The 23,282-nt window shown below is 32.1% G+C and overlaps 2 protein-coding genes across 5 annotated transcripts in view; both read right to left on the reverse strand.

Annotated features, from left to right (window-relative positions):
• Nucleotides 1–6,811, reverse strand: part of LOC110018971 (sister chromatid cohesion 1 protein 1-like) — a 13,974-nt gene extending 7,163 nt beyond the window's left edge. The window contains exons 1-17 of the mRNA XM_020716469.1: nucleotides 6,713–6,811; nucleotides 6,552–6,620; nucleotides 6,405–6,463; nucleotides 6,237–6,281; nucleotides 6,102–6,121; nucleotides 5,881–5,963; nucleotides 5,694–5,799; nucleotides 5,055–5,136; nucleotides 4,611–4,689; nucleotides 4,379–4,488; nucleotides 3,471–3,523; nucleotides 2,942–3,106; nucleotides 1,492–1,657; nucleotides 1,341–1,405; nucleotides 868–973; nucleotides 716–776; nucleotides 410–501 (exon numbers count right to left, since the gene is read on the reverse strand). Coding sequence (XP_020572128.1) covers nucleotides 410–501; nucleotides 716–776; nucleotides 868–973; nucleotides 1,341–1,405; nucleotides 1,492–1,657; nucleotides 2,942–3,106; nucleotides 3,471–3,523; nucleotides 4,379–4,488; nucleotides 4,611–4,689; nucleotides 5,055–5,136; nucleotides 5,694–5,799; nucleotides 5,881–5,963; nucleotides 6,102–6,121; nucleotides 6,237–6,281; nucleotides 6,405–6,463; nucleotides 6,552–6,620; nucleotides 6,713–6,765 — 1,414 coding nt within the window. The 5' untranslated portion in view covers nucleotides 6,766–6,811. The remainder of the gene's footprint in view (nucleotides 1–409; nucleotides 502–715; nucleotides 777–867; nucleotides 974–1,340; nucleotides 1,406–1,491; nucleotides 1,658–2,941; nucleotides 3,107–3,470; nucleotides 3,524–4,378; nucleotides 4,489–4,610; nucleotides 4,690–5,054; nucleotides 5,137–5,693; nucleotides 5,800–5,880; nucleotides 5,964–6,101; nucleotides 6,122–6,236; nucleotides 6,282–6,404; nucleotides 6,464–6,551; nucleotides 6,621–6,712) is intronic.
• An 878-nt stretch (nucleotides 6,812–7,689) lies between these two features.
• LOC110017871 (tyrosine--tRNA ligase 1, cytoplasmic) lies at nucleotides 7,690–21,376 on the reverse strand. Of its 4 annotated transcripts, none has more exons than XM_020715024.1 (11): nucleotides 21,255–21,360; nucleotides 20,914–21,052; nucleotides 20,627–20,774; nucleotides 19,243–19,526; nucleotides 18,474–18,570; nucleotides 17,986–18,091; nucleotides 17,815–17,897; nucleotides 11,816–11,961; nucleotides 10,592–10,697; nucleotides 8,931–8,990; nucleotides 7,690–7,960 (listed from the first exon to the last, which is right to left on the reverse strand). In XM_020715024.1, the coding sequence occupies exons 2-11, from the start codon at nucleotides 21,021–21,023 to the stop codon at nucleotides 7,940–7,942; spliced, it is 1,161 nt and encodes a 386-aa protein (XP_020570683.1). In that variant the 5' UTR covers nucleotides 21,024–21,052; nucleotides 21,255–21,360; the 3' UTR covers nucleotides 7,690–7,939. The 4 variants fall into 4 exon arrangements, with proteins under 4 accessions (XP_020570683.1, XP_020570682.1, XP_020570681.1 ...); XM_020715023.1 differs by having other exon boundaries at nucleotides 7,691–7,960; nucleotides 20,914–21,048; nucleotides 21,255–21,376; XM_020715022.1 differs by having other exon boundaries at nucleotides 7,691–7,960; nucleotides 20,914–21,091; nucleotides 21,255–21,376.
• Nucleotides 21,377–23,282: the final 1,906 nt, after the last annotated feature.

Genomic DNA, 23,282 nt, shown 5'->3' on the forward strand with positions numbered 1-23,282 from the left:
ATATATATAATTGATTAGTAGTATTTCGAGCCAAAACGAGCCAAACACGAACAAACAAATATTGGTTTGTGTTCGGCTCGTTAACTTAGCGAACGAGCAGTACACGAGCTTCTTAACGAGCCGAACACGAGCTGTTCGCGAAAAACGAGCCGTTTTGACAGCCCTACTTACCCATAAATAAAAAAATGTGAATTTCACTTCTAAAAGCAGGCTGTATCTGGAGGGAATTATTAGGCAAACTTATTAATCTAAATTATATGTAAAAATATATATTTAAATTTATTATTTATATATATATATATATTTTAAAATTTAAAGGATATCGATAAATCCACACTTAATTCAATGTTGCATGTACATATTTTCTAAAATTACGTAAAAGATAACAAAGGTTCAAATATTCGCATACCTAAGCTGGGGAAGACCAGGTCTTCGGCACCTGTATCAAAGTCTTCGGCAACTGTATACAGGTTTCCGATGGGCGCATAATTTTGTCTGGACCTGTTCCAATGCTCATAACAGAGTTGCAATATAAGAAACTAACTAATATCTACTAATGTTTAATACCTTAGAGTACGTTTATTTGTGTCTATTGATTTTATGCCTTTAATGGGTAAACAATATTTTAAACAGGCCACAACAGTTTTATGTATTTACATATCGAACATCTAATTTTTTATATTTAGTTAATTACACTTATAATATACTTGCAAACCTTCCGGAAGTCAATGAATTACGGCTAGCTCCAGAGCTGAGAATAGGCTGAGAATCATCAACTGTTTTAAAAACAGTATAATCAGCCTTGTAAAGTATGTAAATACATACAAGCTACATAATTTTAATTAAAAAATGATGATAGAAACATACCACGACTATCAGAGGAAGTGAATCCTCCAGAGAAACCGCCAGGAGCAAAACCAAAATCTTCTTTAGCAGCCCGCATTTTGTCGATATCAAAACTACCATGCTCGAACTTCCGACATAAATATATCCATTCATAAAATAATGAAAAAGATAAAGTCAATATACATTTAGTATTGAACTTTAATTCCATTAAAATGTATATATGTTTATTAGGGGTGCCAAAATTATCCCACCAACCCGAACTTGATTGGAAATTAATCCAAAATTGACTTAATTAATTGTTATGTGTGTTTTAAACATGTTACACCGATTGAAAGTTCGAGCCATTCGAGTTGAATGGGGGTCAGTTTGGTTCAGATAGACTTTTTGACCCATTTAATATGTTGATTATATTCGGGTCGAGTCGATTTCAGTCAGAACCGAATACAATTGGGAACCCGATTTGACACTCCTAATCGTCATGCAATAAAACTCACAAGTTCAACGAAATCTTGGTGTATCACTTCCTCGGAGGATGAACGGGGTGTGTTCCTCTGATGTACTGACAATGAAATGAGAAGTAGGCATATGTTAGTTTGTTGGTTCACATTAATGCTTAATGTTAACACGAAGGAATATGATACTTACTTGCTGGCGTTTTAGGTTTTCCTATAGTACATTTTCTCCACAGTTCCATAAGTGGCTCTGGGTAATGAATGTTATGAAGAAAGTTGTTTGAGCTAGCTAAAAGACACAGCGGTGGCAGATCCATGAGAGTGTCTATCTTGGCTGAGCGCAATAGGTGAGTGGCCGGCTGTGTAAAAATTAATTAAAGAAAAAAAAAATCAATAAGGACAATTAAGTAATTCTGTAAGAAATGGGAAAAAAATGTAACAAGTAGCAAATTTTCCATACTGAATGACGCTATTGAGACTACAATAATGGGTTTTAGTATTATATGTGAACATAAATGACATAGTTTTTTGTGAATTTTCTATGTAATACAATGTTTACTGTTATATTCCGCACAATGGTTATCATCAATCATATTTTATTTGGAATGTTTACTTACATAACACCCAATTCTTATGTATTTGCATATCTGACACCTAAATTTTAATTTTTTTTACTTACATGTCATTTTTCACATACATGAAACGGTCCCTTTCATTTTTTAAAAGTTAAGATAATGACATGTTTTATGCGATAAGAAATTTTGGATGGCATAAATGTAAAAATTAAAGTTTATGTGTTAGATTTGTAAATGTATGTGCTAGATTTGAAAATGGTTTGGTACTTATTACTATGTTTTGAAAACTTTATGGATTCAAAATAGAAAAAAGTTAAAAAATTTATATATTATACTTGTGTCAGTTATAGTGTAAGAAGCTTAAATACCCATATTTGAATCTGAAATAATGGTCCAAAATGTTATAGTGTAAATATCAAATTTTCGGAGTTAGATATTTAAATACATAAGAATTGTGTGGTATTTATGTAAATTTCTCTAAATATTACTATAACATTCTTGAAATAAGGTAGTTGAGTGTAGAATTCTTAGTATTAGATTCAAAACAGAACAAAATTTTGATGTTGGGTCAAATATTTGCCATTTTGCTGTTAGAATAAAAACGAACTTACCATATTAAAAGAGAAACAACGGTAATATTTGAATTTTAACTGGATTAATTGACCTAGTTGATAGAGATTAGGAAGCTTTGCATACATAACATTTAATTCCTATGTATTTACATATCTAAAGCCTAATGTCACGGACAAATAGTCTCATATTGGCTAGCTGTATGGCCGAAAAACAGTATTTAAGTTCTGGGCTGCCCACTAAGAGCTATTTTGGGAGGTGACACTAAGCTTCATTTTTTTTTATACATATGCCACCTTATCTTTCTTTGAAAAGATGTATTTTAATTTTTAAAAGCTAAAATGGTGATAGTTTTGTTGTGATATGAAAGATAAAGAGTTGGGTGGTGCAAATGTAAGAAAATATAGTTTTGCTGTTAGATATGTAAATACATAGGAACCAGGTGGTATGTATGTAAATGCATCAATTAGAAATTAAATGCATGCGGTAAAATATGACCTTTGTCTTTTTCCTTCCAAGCGAACGGATGTCGGAAGCATCATTGAGCCACGAATGGTATGTTTCACTTGGGATCATGGTCTGCTCATCCATGATGACCTTACTTGAGTTCCTTTTTGCCTTCCTTTTGGTCGGGTGATGCACATCCGCCTCTTTCTTGTTACTCTGTTGAATAATAATTAAGGAAGATTTACATACATACCAATCAATTTCAATGTATTTACAAGTCTACACCTCAACTTTAAAATTTACATGCATACAACGTAATGTAAGGATGGAAAGCGTACTTATCTTTGTAAAAGTTAAATGATGGTATTTTTGATGTGATGAGAAAATTTTGAGGGGTTAAAAAGGAAAAAGTAAAACTATGGTGGTATTAATGTAAATATGCAAGAATTGGATGATAGGTATGTAAATAGGTACGTAAATGCCCTTAATTTATTATTAATTCTAATGAGATGGAAATTCATTGAAAAAAAAATTGAATAGAAACTGTGTCTTAGCCCACCAATTGGGCTTCTTGGTCTACCTCCTCTTTGGCTTGGTTCTCTATTTCCATCTGTTTGTGCCCCATTCCATCATCTGTGGGGTAAAATATATCAATAATTTGTATAATCAATTTATATTATTAGTCAATTTAATTAGTGTGATCATGATTTTCATCGTCTCAGATCGGTTTCGAATGGTTTAGTTTGAAACCGATCCAAAACTTGTTTATATTTTTGTGTTTCGATCGGTTCCAATGGTTTCAATTGCTCTGGTAGAATTGCAAAATTTGGGAAGAAATTTAAAAAGAAAATTTACATACGTACCAAATAATTCTTATGGATTTACATATCTAAAACCTAAAATTTGATATTTATTTTCATAACACCTTGATGCTATAAAAAACTGAATAACCATAATCATAATCATAACTCAATCTTGAATATACAAACACATGACTCGGGCGTGCGTGCGCACATCGAGGTGTAAACGAGTTGTCGAGCTCGAGCTGCCCTTGACTTGAGCTTGAGCTTGACTATTTAATTGTGGTCAAGCTCGAGCCTTATTCATAGAGTTTGAGCCAGCACTGGCTCACACCAACTTGATTAATATAAAAAAGAGAATATTAATTCAAACTAATGATATAATAAAACAACAACTAATATGAGCAATTACAAGATAATAATAACAAATTATTTGATATAAAATATAAAATATAAAATATTTTTTTTAAAAAAAATATTTTTAATGATTGAAATATAAAATATAGAATTTTATTATATATTAATATATTTTTTATATTAATTAATTTTTAAATTAGAAGATGAACCGGGGCTGACTTGAGCTTGACTTGTTAGCTCATCGAGCTCAGCTCATGAGCCACTTACCAAATCGGACCCGAGCCCACTCACAAGCGTACTTGTCTCACATAAATAAATAATCGATACAGACCATGGAGTGGTTCCTGCGGTGGAGGGGACGGAGGAACTCGAGGTTGAGAATCTGGCAAGACTTGAGACGTGAAGTCAGCCTCAGTGAAGGTTTCATCTACAATATCAAATCTAAGAACAAGAAAACATTTGAAAAAAAAATTATAAAATATTGATTACTTCATACGAAAATGATAAAAAAATTTTAATTTATTGGAAAAAAAAACCACCATTGATGCTGAAATGATTCTTACCTGTCGAACTGATCAGAGGGGACGGTGTGTATTGTGCTCAAATCAATTCTATCAGGCAATGTGATGTCGGCTGGATTAGCTGCAAGTTTACAAGTCAGTTTAAGAATTTAAAATTAAAATGACACAACTAAAAGATTTCAAAATTCTATTTTGACAATCGCTATACAATTTTTTGCCATATAATTTGTGAAGATTTACATACATACCGCTAAATTTCTATATATTTACATTTCTAAAGCCTAAGCTTCAATTTTTACGTATATGGCACGTTGCATATGCCTGAAAAGATGTATTTCACTTCTTAATAGTTAAAATGGTGGTATTTTTTATGTGATTTGAAAGATTTGAATGATATAAATATAAAAAATAAAGTTTAGATGTTAGATATGTAAATACATATGAATTGGGTGTTATGTATGTAAATACCCTATAAGTTGTGCATACCTTGATGATGCTGCCTTTGAACAGAGTGGTCATCGTCGCCAACAACTATGTTGACATATTGATCATCCAAATCTTGCAATGTCTGCAGATGTTAATAAAAATGAATGTATAACATGAAATTAATTCCTTGAATTTTTTTAATTATGCAGAAATGTAATAGGAGTATTACTAATCTCTAAACTTCGATGATGAAAATTAAAATACTTTGGGCAGGAAACCTCGGTGGATGAAGACAAAATGGAAAGAATTTCAAAATCAGGAATTTTAAATTTTAGTGTAAGGTTATCTGACCGCAAGATTAATCAATAGCCCCATGACTCAAAAATCCATTTAATATACTATAGTAATTTATCTTATTAATTTTTTAATATTTTGTTTCACTTAAGCTCATAAATCTCAAATTCAGGTTCTAATCTTCTGCAAATTATTAATAATCAAATAAATATATGTAAAATTTATTTGAATTTCGCTAACAGAAATTACGGAAAAGTTCCAATCAATTTGGTCATCATTTTTAAATCAAAGTATATGATAGATTAAATTAATAAACATAATTTTTGCATTATTACAGCATTGAAAATGGGGAAAAAATCGCATTAAAATGATAGATTAGAAATTGAGAATTTCCAAGGACATCACCATTTTCCGGAATCTGGCGACATCAAAAAATGGGGGGTGGATGGTGTGCTGCTCCATATTCACGTCGAAATTATCTATGTCCGTGATTGTAATTGCAGCCTCGGACCTTCAAACAGTTGCAGGTCTCAATTATCATTAGACATTAGTGAGAGTAGTGTCGGAGAGAGAGAGAGATTCGACATTATACCTGGCCTGTGCTCTGCGCTTGGCCTGAGTTTTGCAGCCGGCGTCGACTGCATTCTTTGCCTTGAAGACTCTATTGAGCTCCTCCTATGCACAAACATTATTATCATCTCACAATCAACAGATTATCAAAAATCATTGGATCTATAGAATCAAACAATGCGAAAAAAGATGAAGACAAGATTAATTTGAAACCGGTTAAATCGAGAAGATCAGAGAAAATACCAAGAATCGATTCACATCATCTGCAACATAGCCAATGCACAACCAAACGATGGGTAACTTTGTTAAGAATGCAGACTGAATTGGCAGAGATAAAAATAATGAGAGAGCAAAGCACAGATCGAGTGCGAATCGTACCATAGAGAAAGTCAACTTTTCGTTTGTACACATTCACAACACCACCTAAGAAGAAGCCCGATTAAACCGAAATGAGAACTGATGCGAAAACTAAGCAGCAGAACTAATAATAAACGGAAATTCCATTATACGGATTATAAGAAGCAAATAGCATCTAATGCAACTTACCCATTAGAATTCCCGAAAGCCTCAGAGCCATCGGAATTGAAGGGTTAAGGATCTCTTCACTGCAATGAAGATTAGAGACAACGATTAAGTTAAAAAGAAAATGGAATGAATGCAATATTAGCAAACATCCTGAAATAAAAATCGCACCAAATCAATGGGATATTGAGCTTCTCTAAATTTCTTCGCTTAATCTTGTTATTCAAGGTCGCAGCCATCCTGCATTCAAATATAGCTCAGAATCTGTTAATGAATCGATCAACCGGTAATCAAACCAGACAAACTTCACTGAAACAGAGACTAACACTCACCAGATCTGGCCGAGAGGAGCCTTCCTCGCAAGGAGCTGATGAGAGTAAAACATTGCTTTGTTCTTAGCTCAATTAGCTTGTATCCTTCTTCTTCCTCTGCTTCCTTCTTATCACTTGCTCCCAGCGGGAAGAAGATGCGGCAAGCTGCTATTTATATTCCGTTATACCGTACGCAAAGAATGAAATTACAGTACAGCCCATACGTTTTAGCAAAATTACTTCGCAAATCTATATCGCCCGATTTGTTCGTCAGATGATATCGACGGTTGTGATTCACGGGTTCTCGTCCTCTGGGTCGCTTCTTCTAGAAATTTAAACCCAGTCATCCGAGCACGCACTTTCTGTTATAATTACAGTTACACATTTCGCTTGAGGACGTTCCAATATATATATATATATATATTAAAAACAATGATTAACATTTTACATAAATACCGAAGAATTTCCTATATATTTACACATACAATACTTAAACTTTATTTTTTGCATTTTAAATACTCTTATAAATGTAAAAAAATTAAAATTTAAGTGTTACATACATAAATATATGAAAAATATATTCTATTTGCAAGCTCATCCATTAATGGAAACTGGTCAGATAGACCTAAATGTCTTTCCCAATTTTTAAACAATGAATTAATTTTTATCAAATTTGAACAAGGGAAATTCACACATTAACACATATTTCATGTATTTACACATCTAGCAAGTAAACTTCAATATTTACACACATAGCACCGGTATCATAAATCCATGCAAAAAAATACTTTACAAAATAAAAAAGATAATTTTATATGATATTAATGTAAATACACAATAATCAAAGAATGAATTTTAAGAGTCTGTTTTGGGGCACAGGATAAGCAACTTATCCTCAAACGCGGCCCACGAGTCGACCGCAAGGGTCAATCCGCGGCCTGCATTTAGTGTAAAAAATCCAAACGCGACAGACGGTGTTTCCAAAAACACGCAAACCAAACGGTTATGCAGCCGCAAACAAACCGCACTTATAACATGCAGCACTTATCAGCTGCCCCAAACGGGGCTTAGAGTCCACAAAAAAGTCGTTTTATTACATTATACGTGCAGAAATGTTTCAACATAAATTTCTACATTTCGACAAAATTTTACGGTTCGATTTTAGCTCGAAAAATCACAATAAATCAGAGCCAATAATTTAAAAATTCATTACATGATCAAACATGACTTGTTTAGAGATGATCGAAATCAGCGTGTCACTCGATAAGCCTGCAAACACAATAAAAGAATTTTAGGAGTAGAAAAATTGCTTTTTTAAAAGTATTTTTCATGAAAAAAAAACTCAATTATTTGATAAATTTACATAGAGACCACCCAAAACTTGCTATTTACAAATCAACAATCCTCTTTCATCCATTTTTCAACTTGTCACTCAAATATCGTATAAAAGAAAATCACCATTGGTGTAATTTGTAAATATCAATGTTTGAGGTGATTTGCACGTAATTATCCGACATTTTTTATAGGATGAATATCAAAATCTTGAGAAAAAATTGCGTATGTAAGACGTACGCAGCGCTGCACACATAATCTAGGTTATCAGGGTTTAATACAGCGGGTATTGGAGGGTTATATCCGCGTTATATCTCCAGTAACCTACCTGTAAGCTACAAATATATAAAAACAGAAGCGCGAAACTTATTTGTAGGTTACAGGTAGGTTACAAGAAAGTTACAAGGGGGTATAACGTGGATATAACCCCCCCAATACCCTCTGAATAACCTCCCTAACGTACGCAACGCTGCGTACGTAATTTTTTTTCCAATATCTTTAAATTTACTTGAGGATAAATTTCATCTAAACTTTTATATTTATATTTATAACACTTTAGCGTCACCAAAACGCTGCATGAAAAGATGCATCACCTTTAAGAAATAATACACAGGTTTTTATATGATGCTAAAGATTTGAGGGTTAAATATGGAAATATGAAGGTTTCGGTGTCAGATTTGTAAATACATAAGAAGTTCATGGTATGTATGTGAATGACCCATTCATATATGATGTATCAAACTTATTCCGAAATAAATTTAATCAATTCTTATGTAAATATATATATGAAAATGTATATTTAATTTTTAAAAAGTTAGATATAATATCTGTGTGTAGATATGAAAGTTTAGTGTTAGATATGTAAATACATTACTTATTTTTTAAAACGAAGGACAAAATCTAATACCTTAATTGTTTTGAGTAGCTCTCTCGCTTCCTTGTTGTTCTTGAAGTGGTCTCGCACAGGCTGCAAATAAAAATTCCAGCAGAAATTAAGAAAATAATTTTTTTTTAAAAAAAACAAGCATAATTAGGGCTGTCAAAACAGAAATTCCAGCAGAAATTAAGAAAATAATTTTTTTTTTTTAAAAACAAGCATAATTAGGGCTGTCAAAACAGCTCCTTGTTTGCGAACAGCTCATGCTCGGCTCGTTAAGAAGCTTGAATTCAATTTATTCGCTGAGTTAACGAGCCGAACACCAACACTATTTTTGCGCTCAATATATAATCAAGCGGAACACGAACAAAGATTTATTCGTTCGTGATCGGCTCATTTTGGCTCGAAATACTACTCATCAATTATACATAATTATATATAAGTATTATTTTTTTAAAAAAAATTAATTAACTACAAGGCTACAAAAATTTAAAATTTATTAAAATTATTAATTAAAAAAATTGAATGAAAATATGTTAAAATATATTTAAATGATGTTTTAATATAAATAATTCCATTTATATCATGCCCCAACCCTCGCGTGACTAGAGTTATCAAAACGACTCTCTGCTTGTGAACAGCTCGTGTTCGACTCGCTAAGCAAATGAGCATAACACGAACACACTTTTTATGTTCGAAATATATACGAGTCAATCACAAACAGTGATATTTTTTAATGAGCTGAGTCTGAGCTCGCGCGTGTTCGGCTCGTTTACTCCCCTAAACATAATAATATAAAATTGGAACCCAGAATAACCAAATTATAACAAGTTAGATCGAATTTCACCATCCAATATCCCTTCTAACAGAGCAAACTTTATTAATCTCGCAGCAAAAATAAAAATGAAAATAAACCAAAATGTAAATGATAAGAAATTCACTTATTTCTATATGGAGATTTAAATAATTTATATATGGAGATTTAAATATATATATATATATATATATATATGCCACAATTCCTATGTATTTACATGTGTAACACCTAAACTTCAAATTTTAAATTATGCCACCATATTTGTGCATAAAAGGGTGCATTCATATTTTTAAAAGTTAAAATAGTGATATTTTTAATGTGATGTCAAAGATTTGGGTGGTATAAAAGTAAAAACTAAAAAAATTTTAGGTGTTAGATATGTAAATACATAGGAATTGGCTAGCATGTAAGTAAATGACCCAAAATTTTTATACCAAAAGCAAGGTTTAATCAAAAGGATAAAGGGGGCGTTTATGTGCATACCACACAATTCTAATGTATTTACATATCTACCTTCTAAAAATTCATATTCACATGCATATAACTCAAAAGCATAAATATTATATAAAAAATGACACCCATCATCATCCTTCATGCACAAATTTATGGCAACAAGAGGTTATAAATGTAAATATCAAGCTTTTAGTGTTGAGACATGCAAATTCATCAGAATTGCAGACTTAAGGAATCAAATTATGAGCACAATGATAAAAGAAAATAAATGAGATGACAAACGTACCTGCAAAATCTCTTTTAGTGTTGAGACATGCAAATTCATCAGAATTGTGGAATGTATGTAACTAAAGACTTTCAACTTAAGGAATCAAATCATAAGCCCAATGATAAAAGAAAATAAATGAGATGACAAAAGTACCTGCAAAATCGCATTTAGAGCTTTGGATATTGCAGGTTTTACATCAGCTGGATGCAACGATCCACTTTCATAATCTGGAATTAGCTCTTCCATGCAGGCGTATGTCCTGAATGAAAAAAAAAGGATTATAGAATAAAATTTAAGAGGGATATAGAAATGATTAAGGGGCCGTTTGGTCGAATGAATATGTGGTGTGTTGCAATCATGTGTTTGGTACGACGAATGCAATGTAAAGTTTGAATGAATTTGAAACTTTACACCGTTATTCATTTGGACTGGATTTGAATTACACCATTCATTAAGATATAAAATACTATCTGCAAGCCGTCGGCCCAGCTGGCCGTCGACATATAGCACCAAAAAAGGAGTGGTGAGATAATGTTTGTCAAGGTCATTTATCTTTTGTGGCATTTACATACTTACCATCGAAATCTTTTGTATTTACATATTAACATCTAAACTTTAATTTTTACATTTATATCATCCAAATCTTTCATATCACATGAAAAAATAAAAATAAAAAAATCACTATTTTAACTTTTAAACAACAAAATACAGCTTTTCATGCATAGGGAAGTTGGCATACATTTAAAAATTGAAGTTTTGATTTTAGATATGTAAATAGATAAGAATTGAGTGGTATGCATGTAAATCTTCCTTATTTGTTATGAAAAGGTTGAGATCAGAGGCACATTTTTTTTTTTTAAATTCAAACATTTGATTCATTTTTCAAAGCATGCTTAGGATGGCTGCCTAAATATTCTCCTATTCAATAAGCAATAAATAGTCATTTTATGAATAAATAGACATATATTGCTACCATGTAGTCAGCTCAACATTTATTTCATATCAAATTATCTGAGCTTGGTTTAAGTTTCAGTCAAAATTTAAGATGGATAAACATAAAAAGCTGCATGCTTATAGAAGCGCATTTACATACACGCCCACCCAATTCCTATGTATTTACACATCTATCATCTTTACACGACCCAATCTTTCATATTACATAAAAAATACTACCAATACACCTTTTTATGCAAGGGTAAGGAAGCATTTATGTAAAAATTGGAAGTTTAGGGTGTTAGATATGTAAATACATAAGAATTGAGTGGTCTGTATGCAAATCTTCTGATTTTTTGGTTTCTTTTTTTCCAATGAAGGTAATAAATTATTATCAGCAAAAGCAAAGGAAAATAAAACCATTATAAAGAATCCAGACTTAACTTGTTTCCACCATTTTCTTCTTGACGAATAACCTCGAATTTATGAAACCATGGGAAGATGATATACTTGATGTATTCTAAGCAAGGATTGCCCTCCACAATTTTGGGTGGACAGTATGCTTTCTTTATCTTCACATTAACTTCGGCCTACATGAAAATATAAATAGAGATTCAGGTAAAATTTATGCAAAAATGTGAATAAATGAGAAGTGAGATAAAGGAAAACAATTCATTAGGGGAACTCTGAAAACAAGAGCACGAAACAAACACGAAAATAGTATAATTGCTTTCATGAAAAAGAGGAGTTTTTGACTAGGAGTACATTTGGGGCCGCGGTGTGGTGAGGCACCGCACAACAGTTTTGTTTGTTTGATAAACTGCGCTTTGACAGCTTTTTCAAAAAGCCGTTACTGAAATCTACATTTTCCCAACAATCCTGGCTAGGTGCGCTGCAGTGACAGCTTTCTAGATGCGGTCTGACATTTTCAAAAAAAAAAAAATTTTACTAGCCACCGCAACTTTTTGAACATCAAATTATTTTTCAGCAGCTACCCCAAACAGACCCTATGCCTCATAATGAATGTTTCACATCAAAATCTTTAGATCAATCTTTGCTTTTTTAATATTTATTAAATTAAATGAACATCCTTTAGAACTCATAATTGTTAAGGCTAATTTTTTTGCTTTTGCGTATACAGACAATGGACTTAAATCAATGCATGTGCTTTATGCATTTCCTTCATCTATATAATGTTTCCTCTGCACTACTATTGAAGACACGGATCCATTCCAAATCACAGAGCATTACTCCTTTTCATTTAATTTTTGGAAATTTACATTCGTAGCATACAGTTCTTATGTATTTACATATCTCATATCTAAACTTCCATATTTACATACATAGCTATTCGGTGCTTCAAACCCATGCATGAAAATGTGTATTTGACTTTTAAAATGTGATAATAGTCTATTTTTGATGTGATATTGAAGATTTGTGTGCTATGTGTGTAGAAAAGAAAGCTTAGGTGTGAGATATGTAAACAAATAAGAATTGTGTGCTATATATGTAAAAGCCCCATAAGGTTTTATATGAACTCATCAATGGGGTAAATATACTCCCACTTACTATATGTTCTATTTGGGGTCCAAGAGTCGCAAAGAAATGACAGATTCTTACAATGTTCTAATGGCGGCTGATCTTAACTGGAAAGAGATTATTTCTTCTTAAAAATGAACTCTGTTAAACATGACATTGCAATAGTGGTGTGCTCATAACTAAAATTAGGAGCAATTACATGCAAGGCACTCAGAAACATTGTTATTGACAAATCTAACACCCTCTTTCCGCCACTTTTCAAATTCTCACTCAATCGAAATTCACGCTAAGACCCCAACCCATATTTCTCACTTTTATCAAATTCTCAATGGTTTGATCATGGCATGTCTAAATGCGTCGGTTTGATAGTTTAAAAAATCATATAGGTGCTAATTTTGTAAATTGAAACATTTCGAGTGCTGTGTACGTAATTATCGGTAAATTTACGCCCAGATGAATACTGTTAGCAGATTCATTCCATGAAAGAAAGTATCTGCAAAGTAGAATCAAAACCCTTGTTGTTGCTGAGTTTTTCCCATGTCAAGTAGGTCTAATCTAGTAATAGCATTAGGTTGAGTCATATTATCTTTCCTCTCAAAAGTGAGGTCCAGCTTTCGAACCGTCACACAAACCAAAAAATAAAATGGGTAGTATTTACATACATACCACCCAACTTTTCATTCATAGGTAATATGGCACGTATGACAAAAATGAAGTTAGGTGTTAATTATGTAAATACATTAGAATTGAGTGGTATATATGCAATATTTCAAAAATAAATAAATAAATTCCTTCATCCCCTTCAGATATATGAAGCATTTCATTACCAGTTTTGGGACCTGTGTACTGCTTAAAAGAAATAAAAGACGACCATATATAATGTGACTTCAACCAAACCAAAAAGGGGTATTAACAAACATACCACCCAATTCATATGTATTTACACATCTAACACCTAAACTTTACTTCTTATATTTTTACCGCCCAAATCTTTCAAATCACATTAAATATATTTTGACTTTAAAAACTGGAATACACCTTCAAACAACTTATGTGCAGTTGTACTAGGTACAAATGGTAATTTGTGACTTTTGTTAAGATGACACACATTGCAAAATGAAGAACTGAAAGGAATGTGGCGAGCTAGATTTGCATTGGAGATAGTCACAGAAATCCTTCGTTGCAGATGGCCAAGCCATTGGTGCCAAATGTGGGGGTGGGTGGTTGAGCTCAGCGGCGTGATTGTTGGTTCGGGTGGAATGATATAGAAGCCTTCTGTCAATGGGAACTTAAAGGACAGTCTGCTTGGTCCTTTGATCCTGCACGTAAGTATCAAAAGGGATGAGGCAGTGATTGTCTTTTGCTAACTGGTGAACTGTGAGATAGATTGGGTCTACGAAGTAGATACGATTGGTTTGTGTTGGGGTGTAGGTAGGATACCATTGTCGGTGTGACTGATCTGAACTTAGTGACCATTCCCAACTGAAATGTGCTTTTCACTAGAGTAGATATAGGGTTATTGCAAATTTTCAATATGTGGTGTGAGATAGAAGGAGGCAACGGAGTACAAGATCCATTCTTGCTGTGGAGTGGAAGTGATTAATGCATTGTGTGATGAGTTTGAGTGAGATGTGGGTTTGCATTAAAGGTTTGATTATGCCGAAAGTTAGCAGCTGAGGGACCACGAGTTTTTGATTGATAGGTTGTTGATTTGCTGTTTCTGGGATGGTTGCGTCCTATGGTGCGATGAAGAGTTTGAGTGCCTTTGTTTTTAATGGTTGTAAGAAAGATAAGAGGATGTTGTTTGGCAATTTCAGTAGCGAAATAATCTTTTCATTACATATTGAGGAGAAAAAATCATCTAAGCTGATTGGATTTATCAAATTGTAATTTTGAATGGATGAGAGATCGATGAGGATGGCTAACCATATTTAAAGAAGACACCCGACCAAAATTTTCAGGGGAAGCAAGCGACTTCTTCACATTTACAACCAAATACTGGTCCAAACTCAATTTCGAAACTGTATTTACGCCACAGGCCTAATGCATTTTTTTCCCATATTTATTACATATACATCTCATCCTGTAATGCACGAGACCCTAGGTCTTTTTCTATAAATTGGGGACTGCCAAGAGAGCCAGGGATTTCAACATTTTTTAGTTCCTATACTCTAGATCTCATATCTACTTTCTATAATTTTTTTAGCCTACTTAGTGGAATTATTTTTTCCTCTCTACCAATACCTCTCATAACTCTCTCAACTTTCTCTGGGCTAATAAGACTATAACATAACCTATGGACAAATCAAGATCCAACAATATCTTCCGCTTTGGATGAAATCGGAAAATCAAGCTAAAGATTGAAGTTCGAAATCACTAATGGCAATACCAATTAGATGTTATACAAGGTAATTATACTTAGTATCTATCAAGATATATTTGATAATTTGTACCTACTTGATATGTAATGTTTAATCACCCTTGCTGGTGCTAGATGACTAAGGATGGGAAGAAATATTTACCGAAGGATTATAGAGTATCAGCAATATATGTGATGATGACAAGAAAGGAAAGTACATTTATAGATACTACAAAAAAAAGAACTCTTGCACATTCTATAATAAGCAATAGCTGGAAATTTATAAATAAGCAATAACTGTTTGTGCAATATGCATCGCTCTTCCAAGAGGTACAAAGGTTGCCACCAAAACGTCCCATAAGTATAGCATATACATTTTAGATGCATTGCTCCCTAATTTTTTAATTTGCAAAACTTAAACCTGGGAAATGAAGAGATAAAAAAAAAGCATTGCAAATTTGCTTTAAAATAGATTTTATTTAGTCTAGCAGTTTGTTTAGTGGAGTGCCCATCTTGATGTCCAAAAGAATGATGGCAAATAGAAAAACTATCTAGTTTGTTATTTGTTGAACAACTTCCCCCCGTTGTTGTGGCTTTTTTAGAATTGAATAAAAATTTAAGAAAAGAATTGAGAGGGAAATCTTCAACAACGAGAAAGTAATGTCTAGAGATGCTTTCATTAATCAAAATTGTAAAGAGCATTCCCTACATAGAAAAAACTCTTCAGCTCCTCCTTTGCTCTCTAGCTGAAAAGTCAATGTGCATCACCCCACAAAAAAGTATGGTGAGATGTGCCGGGTCTTCTTGCTAAACCCCTTGCTTGAATGGCATGAAAGCTTTGACCATTTTTTCTTAATAGATAATTCTCCCATGTAATACAAAGGGGTATTAATCATCAGACCATGTGCCCTTAGAAAGCCATAAACTTTGCACATTAGAATGCCTTAAAATCTGAATTTAAAGTTTTCAAAAGATTATAAAATCTATTGATAGTATTTTATCTACTATTGCCTCCTAAGAAATTATCCTAAATCCTCAACCGAGTTGAGATTGAATTCTCAAAGCCCACAATTAAGGAATTATTAGATATAATTGACAATAATGATTTAAAATAACAAAAAAATTATATCATTGAATTACTAAAGTCGTGCTAATTTCTAACATTTTATAGAAAATTATAACGTAAAAAAATTGAAATTTACAGATAATATATAGCATTAGTGATTGATGGTACACATACATATATGTACTATAGAACAAAATAATACCACAATTGAAATTTTATTTTCTAAAAACTTTTAAATTAAAATGTTTAGCCAATTGTGAATATTTGATGTAGCAATTTTTTTTTTTACATCAACTGAAAATACCCATCAAAGTATCACAAGAATTTTCTTGAACCTTTTTCTTAAACATAAAACAAAACATTAGAGATTTATTTTTTGTTCCACAACAACAACAACAAAAAAAACTTTATACCACAACCTTATTTCTTCTACATTTTACCCTATTGAGTGTCATATTTTCCTTTAAATATAATAAATTAATATCAATTTTTATACAACATGCCCTAATCTTTTTAGGTCTACCTCTACCTTTCCTAGCATAAGCCAAATCTAAAGCATATACTCTCTTAATCTAAGGTGACTATCTTGAATCTTGTATGCCACTAGAGCTACTCCAACCCTTTCACAAATATATTTGTTTCACATTTTTTAAAGTGTAAAGCCAATTATCCATCCGAGCATTCTCATCTCAGCAGCACTTAACTTAATTTAATGCTTCTCTTCTACAGGCCAAGATTTTGCGCCATAAAAAATTGCACGTCTCACAACCATCTTATAAAACTTTTCTTTAAGTTGTGCTTTTCTATCACACAATAGGCCTAGTGCATTTCTCCACTTCAACCATCCATCTTGAATTCTACTAATAACATTCCCAACTATATCACCATCACTTTGAACAATAGACACGATATATTTAAAGCATTCACTCCTTTTAAAGACTTAATCACCCATTGTTGCAAACTTACCACTAGATCTACTACTACTAAAATTACATTCAATGTATTCAGCTTTAGATCTATCCAAATGAAAAACCTTTAGACTCAAAAATTAACCTCCATAATTTAAATTTTTCTTGAATTTTCTCTCGTCTTATCCACAAGAAGGATATTATCAGCGAAAAGCATCGCCAAGATACATCCTCCTGTAAATGTCTAGTAATAACCATCCAGCTCATATTCAATCCCTGATGTAATCCAACTGCAATAAGAATTTCTTGCTTGTTCTAGAAAAAAAAATGATAACTAACCAACAAAAAGACAATGATACACATTCACAACATTGGTCTTTAATATCAAAATACACATTTAGGTGCCCAAACTTATAATTAGATTGTCATAAACAAGGAGAGGTCCACAATGAGATAATGAAAAAAAAAGTTTTCCAAATCATGGGCAATAAATCAACAAAAAAACTTCAACAAATCAGCATGAAACTGCAATAAAATTATTAATATTCCATGTCTACTCATCCTATCATACCTCTTCATCTTCCATAAAGATTGAAGAAGAGGGATCACTCTTTGACATTTTCTCCTGCCCCTGCTGCAGCCCAGGAAGCATGTCTAAATTTCAATTTCAGTAATGGGAAGCAAAAGCACAATTAAAATATACATATTAAATTACAAATTTATTATTTTGCATCAAGGATACGGTGCGACAAAATAATAGGCTTGTTCTTTCTCTTAATGTCATCACAATATTCTCTTGCAAGCACATTTACTTTTCTCTGATCCATGCCTAGTTGGCAAATGTCAGCCTACAAAAAAAGGAAAAACAATAAATGATAAAACAAATCCATTGCATTGCGAGTAATATAAAATAGAAAGATTTACATACATACCAATCAATTCCTTGGTATTTACCTAAACACCTTTTACATGCATACCACCTTATCTATGCAAGAAAAGGTGTATTTCACTTTTTTTAAGTTAAAATGGTGGTATTTTTATGTAATTTGAAAGATTTGGATGGCACAAATGTAAAAAAAAAAAAAGCCAAGTTTAGGTTTTGCATATATAAATACATAGGAATTTGATGTTATGTATGCAAATTCCCCTATAAAATAATGGAAATATAAGATTTCAAGACATATAAGTGAGATTACTAAATAAGCAGAAAGGCAAGAAGTAAGGAATCACCTTTAAGAAGAAAATGTCAGCACATTGCATGCATGGATAAAATATTTGGGCAGCTGTTAGCTCATCTTGTTCGCTTCGGCCCATGATTTGACAACACCTGAATTACAATATACAATGAAATTTTTAAGTGTACTTCACTATGAAATATAAAGAAAATGACGACTTAAGGTCATTTCTTTAAAGAAGATTTACATACATACCACTCAATTTCTATATATTTACATATTTAACACCTAAAAAACAATCTTTACATAAATACCACCTTAACTACGCATCAAAAGGTGTATTTCACTTTTTTAAAATTAAAATTGTGATATTTTTTAAGTAAAATGAAAGATTTAGATGGTATAAATATAAAAGTTATAGTTTAGAGGTTGTTTGGTATCACTCTTCTTTTTTATTTTCTATTTTTATTTTTAGTTTTATTTTTCTTTGTTTATGTTTTGATTTGAAACAAAACCTTTTTGGCAATTTTGATTAAGATGTCAATGTTTTTATAAACAATCAAAACACCTAAAAGTTGTTTTGAGTGTTTTCAGAAATATGTTAAAGTATTTTTAGAACCAAAAAATAAAAATATGTAAAAAACAGACTAAAAAAACATAGTTTTAAAAATAAAAGAAGAGATAAAAAGATAACAAAAAACAAAATTGATCCCAAACAAGCCATTAGGAGTTAGATATGTAAATAAATCAGAATTTTGTGGCATGTAAGTAAATTCCCGTTTCTTTTAAATACATGAGATAAAGTGAGAGGGATAGACTTATACCGTACTATCCTCGCTAGCGTATTCCTTCGAGCTATATCCATTACAAGTGCCCAATATTCGTCAGGTCGACTATTTATTTCATTGGAAGACCATAAAAACTCAACTTTGTCAGTTTTCATTCCTGCAGCTTTCCATATCTGAATAAGATACTCTCCAATCTTGTGTATTTTATTCAAATCACCACCCATTTTATTGTTCAATTGAGCAAACAAATCTGCTATCCATATCTTTACAGTGCAGCCAGCTGATGTCAACTTGTTCACATTTATTGTCTTCATAACACCCTATTCATGAAAAATAAGTTTATATTAGATTGTTCCCAACTGATTGGCAGCTTATCCACAGCTGTGAGCTTCATATTCCCGTGCCAGGAAGGGATTATAGATTTTTCTAAAATAGAATTAGTGCATAGAAGCAAACTTAATCGTTAGTTTGCAGCCAGACCAAAGCAACTAGGGTGTGTAATTAGTTAATTTGGATGGATCGATTCACAAATTAGTCAAAACCGAATGAAAGAAAAATCCGAAATCCCAAAAACCAAACAGACCAATTTTTTTTGCTAAAACAATCTAATCTGAAATGAAATATAATTAAATTTAATCAATTCGGTTCAGAGTAAAACGGAATTTAGCATTTAGCCTAAAATAATTAATACTTAAAGTTCTATTTCAAAATTAAAATTTTTTTTGCAACTAAGATCCAACTGAATGCTAAAAGTTTTGAAACAAAAAACCGAATTGCTATTTTACAATTGAATCGAATCAACCAAATGAGCTTGTTTTGGTTCAATTTTTTTTTTTGTTTTTGATCAAATAATGCACACCCCTGAAGGCAACCATTACTCAGAACTAGGAGCTCTTAATTCTGTATACCATACCGATATGATTAGCTAATTAACAGTTGAAAAAAAAAATCGATTGTCAAAGGTATAAGAAATCAGGACACAAGATCTATAGAAGATTCACATACATGCCAACAAATTCTTATGTGTTTACATATCTAACACCAAAACTTCAATTTTTATATATATGCCACCTTATCTGTTATGCATGAAAAGGTATGTTTCACATTTTAAAAGTTAAAATCGCAGTATTTTTCATTTCGTAAAGAAGATTTGGGTGGTATAATGTAAAAAAGTAAATTTTAGGTGTCCGATACGTAAAAACATAAGAATTGGGTGGTATGTATACAACTGACTCGAGATCTAACCCACAAAACTAGGATAATTCAGTTCATAGATGTTCCAAAAATTAGGATTATCATGTTTGCATGTTGCACTTAGACTCTGATCCACACACACAGAGTGGTCTAATCAATTACTTCATTTTTCAAGTAATCAATTTTAAAGAGACCCAAAGAACAATGCATAAGAGAAACTTTGTACCTGCGCAATATGCATTCTCCCAGAGGGCTCAAACCCATCATAACAGATAGGATTCAGCTTCTTCGCCAACAAATTCCGGAGCTCATCCTCCTGAATGCACTCCTCCCCAACGCTCCTCACCAAAGCGAACCTCTCTTCCAGAGATAACCTTAAAAACACCCAGCGGCGCGAGATAAAACCGAAGAACGAGTGAATTAGAGCCATGGATTACAACATACTACACTGAATCCCTAAAAAAGGGAAGGATCTAATGCGCTATACGAGGGTTAGACAGACAAGCGACTTACGACAAGGGTTCGGTCTGAGTGGTTGAGGAAGATGCAGCGAGGGATATGGATCCTATGTCCGGAGCGTCGTCCGCGGCGGAGTGCTGCTCGGCCTTGATTGCTTCCGCCATGAAGCCGATGCGGAGCTCTAAGGGCCTGTCTGGTAACGGATTTAGAGCAGGATTGAGCAGGATTTAACCTAAATCTTGCCACACAGCCATTTTGGACAAAATAAAGCCTCGGATATGATAAATCTGGATTTCGGCCTTAAATCCCCGATTTACTAAATCCAGTGAATCGGTAGATTTAGTGAATCCGGGAAGGACACTTCGCGCGAAAAAAGAAAGAAGAAGTGAAGTTACCTTCCTCAATGGTTTGGAGCAGGAGAGGAGCAGAAGGAGGGAAAAAATGGGAGTTTCGGGTCTCTGTAAGCCGCGATCCCTTCGTTGCGTTCCTAGCTAGCTTCACTTACGACTGTATCGTGGGGGGGATTATTGCGTGCGGATGGTGTTCGATCCTGGCCGTAGATCACGGTGATCTACGGTCAGGATTATTTTCGTTTTCTAAAAAAAGAAGTAAAAAATTTTAGGTTACGGTCCGGATCGTGGAATAATTTTTCTGTATCGTGAGGGTTTGGTGACGATGGGAGGGACGTGCGAGGGTTTGTGGGATAGAGGAGTACTTTATTAATTTAATTGATTAATAATTAATAATGAATTAAAATTACTATTAGATTAATTATAATCAAATAAATTTATTTATTATTTCATTATTAATTAATAAAAAATAAATATAATTTCTCTATTCATTCAATAAATTTATAAGTAATTATTAATAATATAATTAATAACTAATTAATTATTTTTATAGATGTTAAACTCCTATTTAATAATTAATTAAATGAAAATTTTTAATAATTAATTAGTTTATTAAATATATAATTATTAGTTAACATATTTTGAATTAAAATCTTAATTGAATTTTAGAAGCAAGTTTCTATTTCGAAATGTTTTAAGAAGTTTAGTTTACATATTTACTAAACCTTATTATATTTTGTTGTTAAAGTCTAACAATCATAACTAATTTTTAAATCTTGATAGAAATTGTTGAACAGGTTCACAGGATCTAACAAGATTTAATAAATTCATGTCAAACAGTTTTCGGGATTTAACCCTTTCAGTATTTACTAAATCTTACTAACTTAAATATCATATGTTGTCATACAACACCTAAATACTAAGCAACAGTGAAGATGTATTTTCATAAGTTATGGGAAGATCTAGATACATACCACAACTTCTAAGTGTAAAAAAGTAAAGTTTATATATTAGATATGTAAATACATGGAAATCGGGTGTTCTAGTGATATGTATTATAAATAGAAGCGACGTGATCCAAATGACTTTTAACCCTTAGGTTTTTCTTTTTTTTTTCTTTCATCTTATTATGTTTTCTCTATGTTGGCTATTTGGAATATGAGAGGGTTTAATAGGGAAACCCGTTTAGTGGATTGCAAAGGTTTTTTTAAAGAGTTTAATTTCGATCTTTTATTTCTTTTAGAAACTAAACTCAATACTTCTTTTATATCCTCTTTTTTTTTCCAACTCTCAATATTTTTTTTCTAATGAAGGTTATGTAAATAAAATTTATCTTGTTGAAAATGGGTGAATTTTGATTACATAGAATAAACATTAGCTGGATTTAAAGTTATTGACATGGGTGCTTAATTTATTCATGGTTTTGTTTATGTTTTTTTACGTGCATTAACTTTTGTAAGATGACTATTTATGATGACAATAGTACGCATATTAGAAAAATTTTATGGGTCAATATTGTCGATACTATGACCCCTCTCCGGATCATTATTGATGCTTTTAATTGTATTCTCATAATTGACGAAAAAGCTGAGGTTGTTTCTCTCTTGCCTAGTAAATTTTATGATTTCAATAGTTGCATTTTTAATTCCTTTCTTATTGAGTTACATAATTTTAGTTTTTTCTTTTTGTTGGATCAATAATCAATTGAATAATCATAACAGATGTCTTCTTGGCATAGCTTTTTTTAATGCTCAATGGATTGATTCATTTCCTAATTTTTATTATAAAGTCTTAAATGACTACTCTTCTGACCATCACCCTATTCTTGTTTCTTTGGGCAATTCTTATAATATGCATTGTAGATTTCTATACAAGAATTATTGGAGATTGTATCGTGATTTTTGTAATTTCGTTAATACTACTTGACAACCCCTTATGAAAGGGGGTCATATTTTCTTTCTTTGCAATAAGCTCTCTAATGTTAAAGTTATTTAAAGTTTGGTATTGGAATTCTTCTAATATTTTATCTAATTACATTACTGATCTTAAAGATAAATAGAAGAAAATTATACT

The sequence above is a fragment of the Phalaenopsis equestris genome, unplaced genomic scaffold (genome assembly GCF_001263595.1).
Source record: "Phalaenopsis equestris unplaced genomic scaffold, ASM126359v1 Scaffold000002, whole genome shotgun sequence".
NCBI classification, from domain to species: Eukaryota; Viridiplantae; Streptophyta; class Magnoliopsida; order Asparagales; family Orchidaceae; genus Phalaenopsis; species Phalaenopsis equestris.

What these genes read in the sequence shown, in the direction of transcription:
- LOC110017871 (XM_020715024.1), bottom strand. Translation starts at nt 21,023, where the DNA reads ATGGCGGAAGCAATCAAGGCCGAGCAGCACTCCGCCGCGGACGACGCT. An exon ending in GGAGAATGCATATTGCGCAG is followed by an intron (nt 19,527 to 20,626) that starts GTACAAAGTTTC and finishes TTTCATGAATAG; the next exon opens with GGTGTTATGAAGACAATAAA. An exon ending in AGCTACTCAAAACAATTAAG is followed by an intron (nt 7,961 to 8,930) that starts GTATTAGATTTT and finishes TTGTGTTTGCAG; the next exon opens with GCTTATCGAGTGACACGCTG.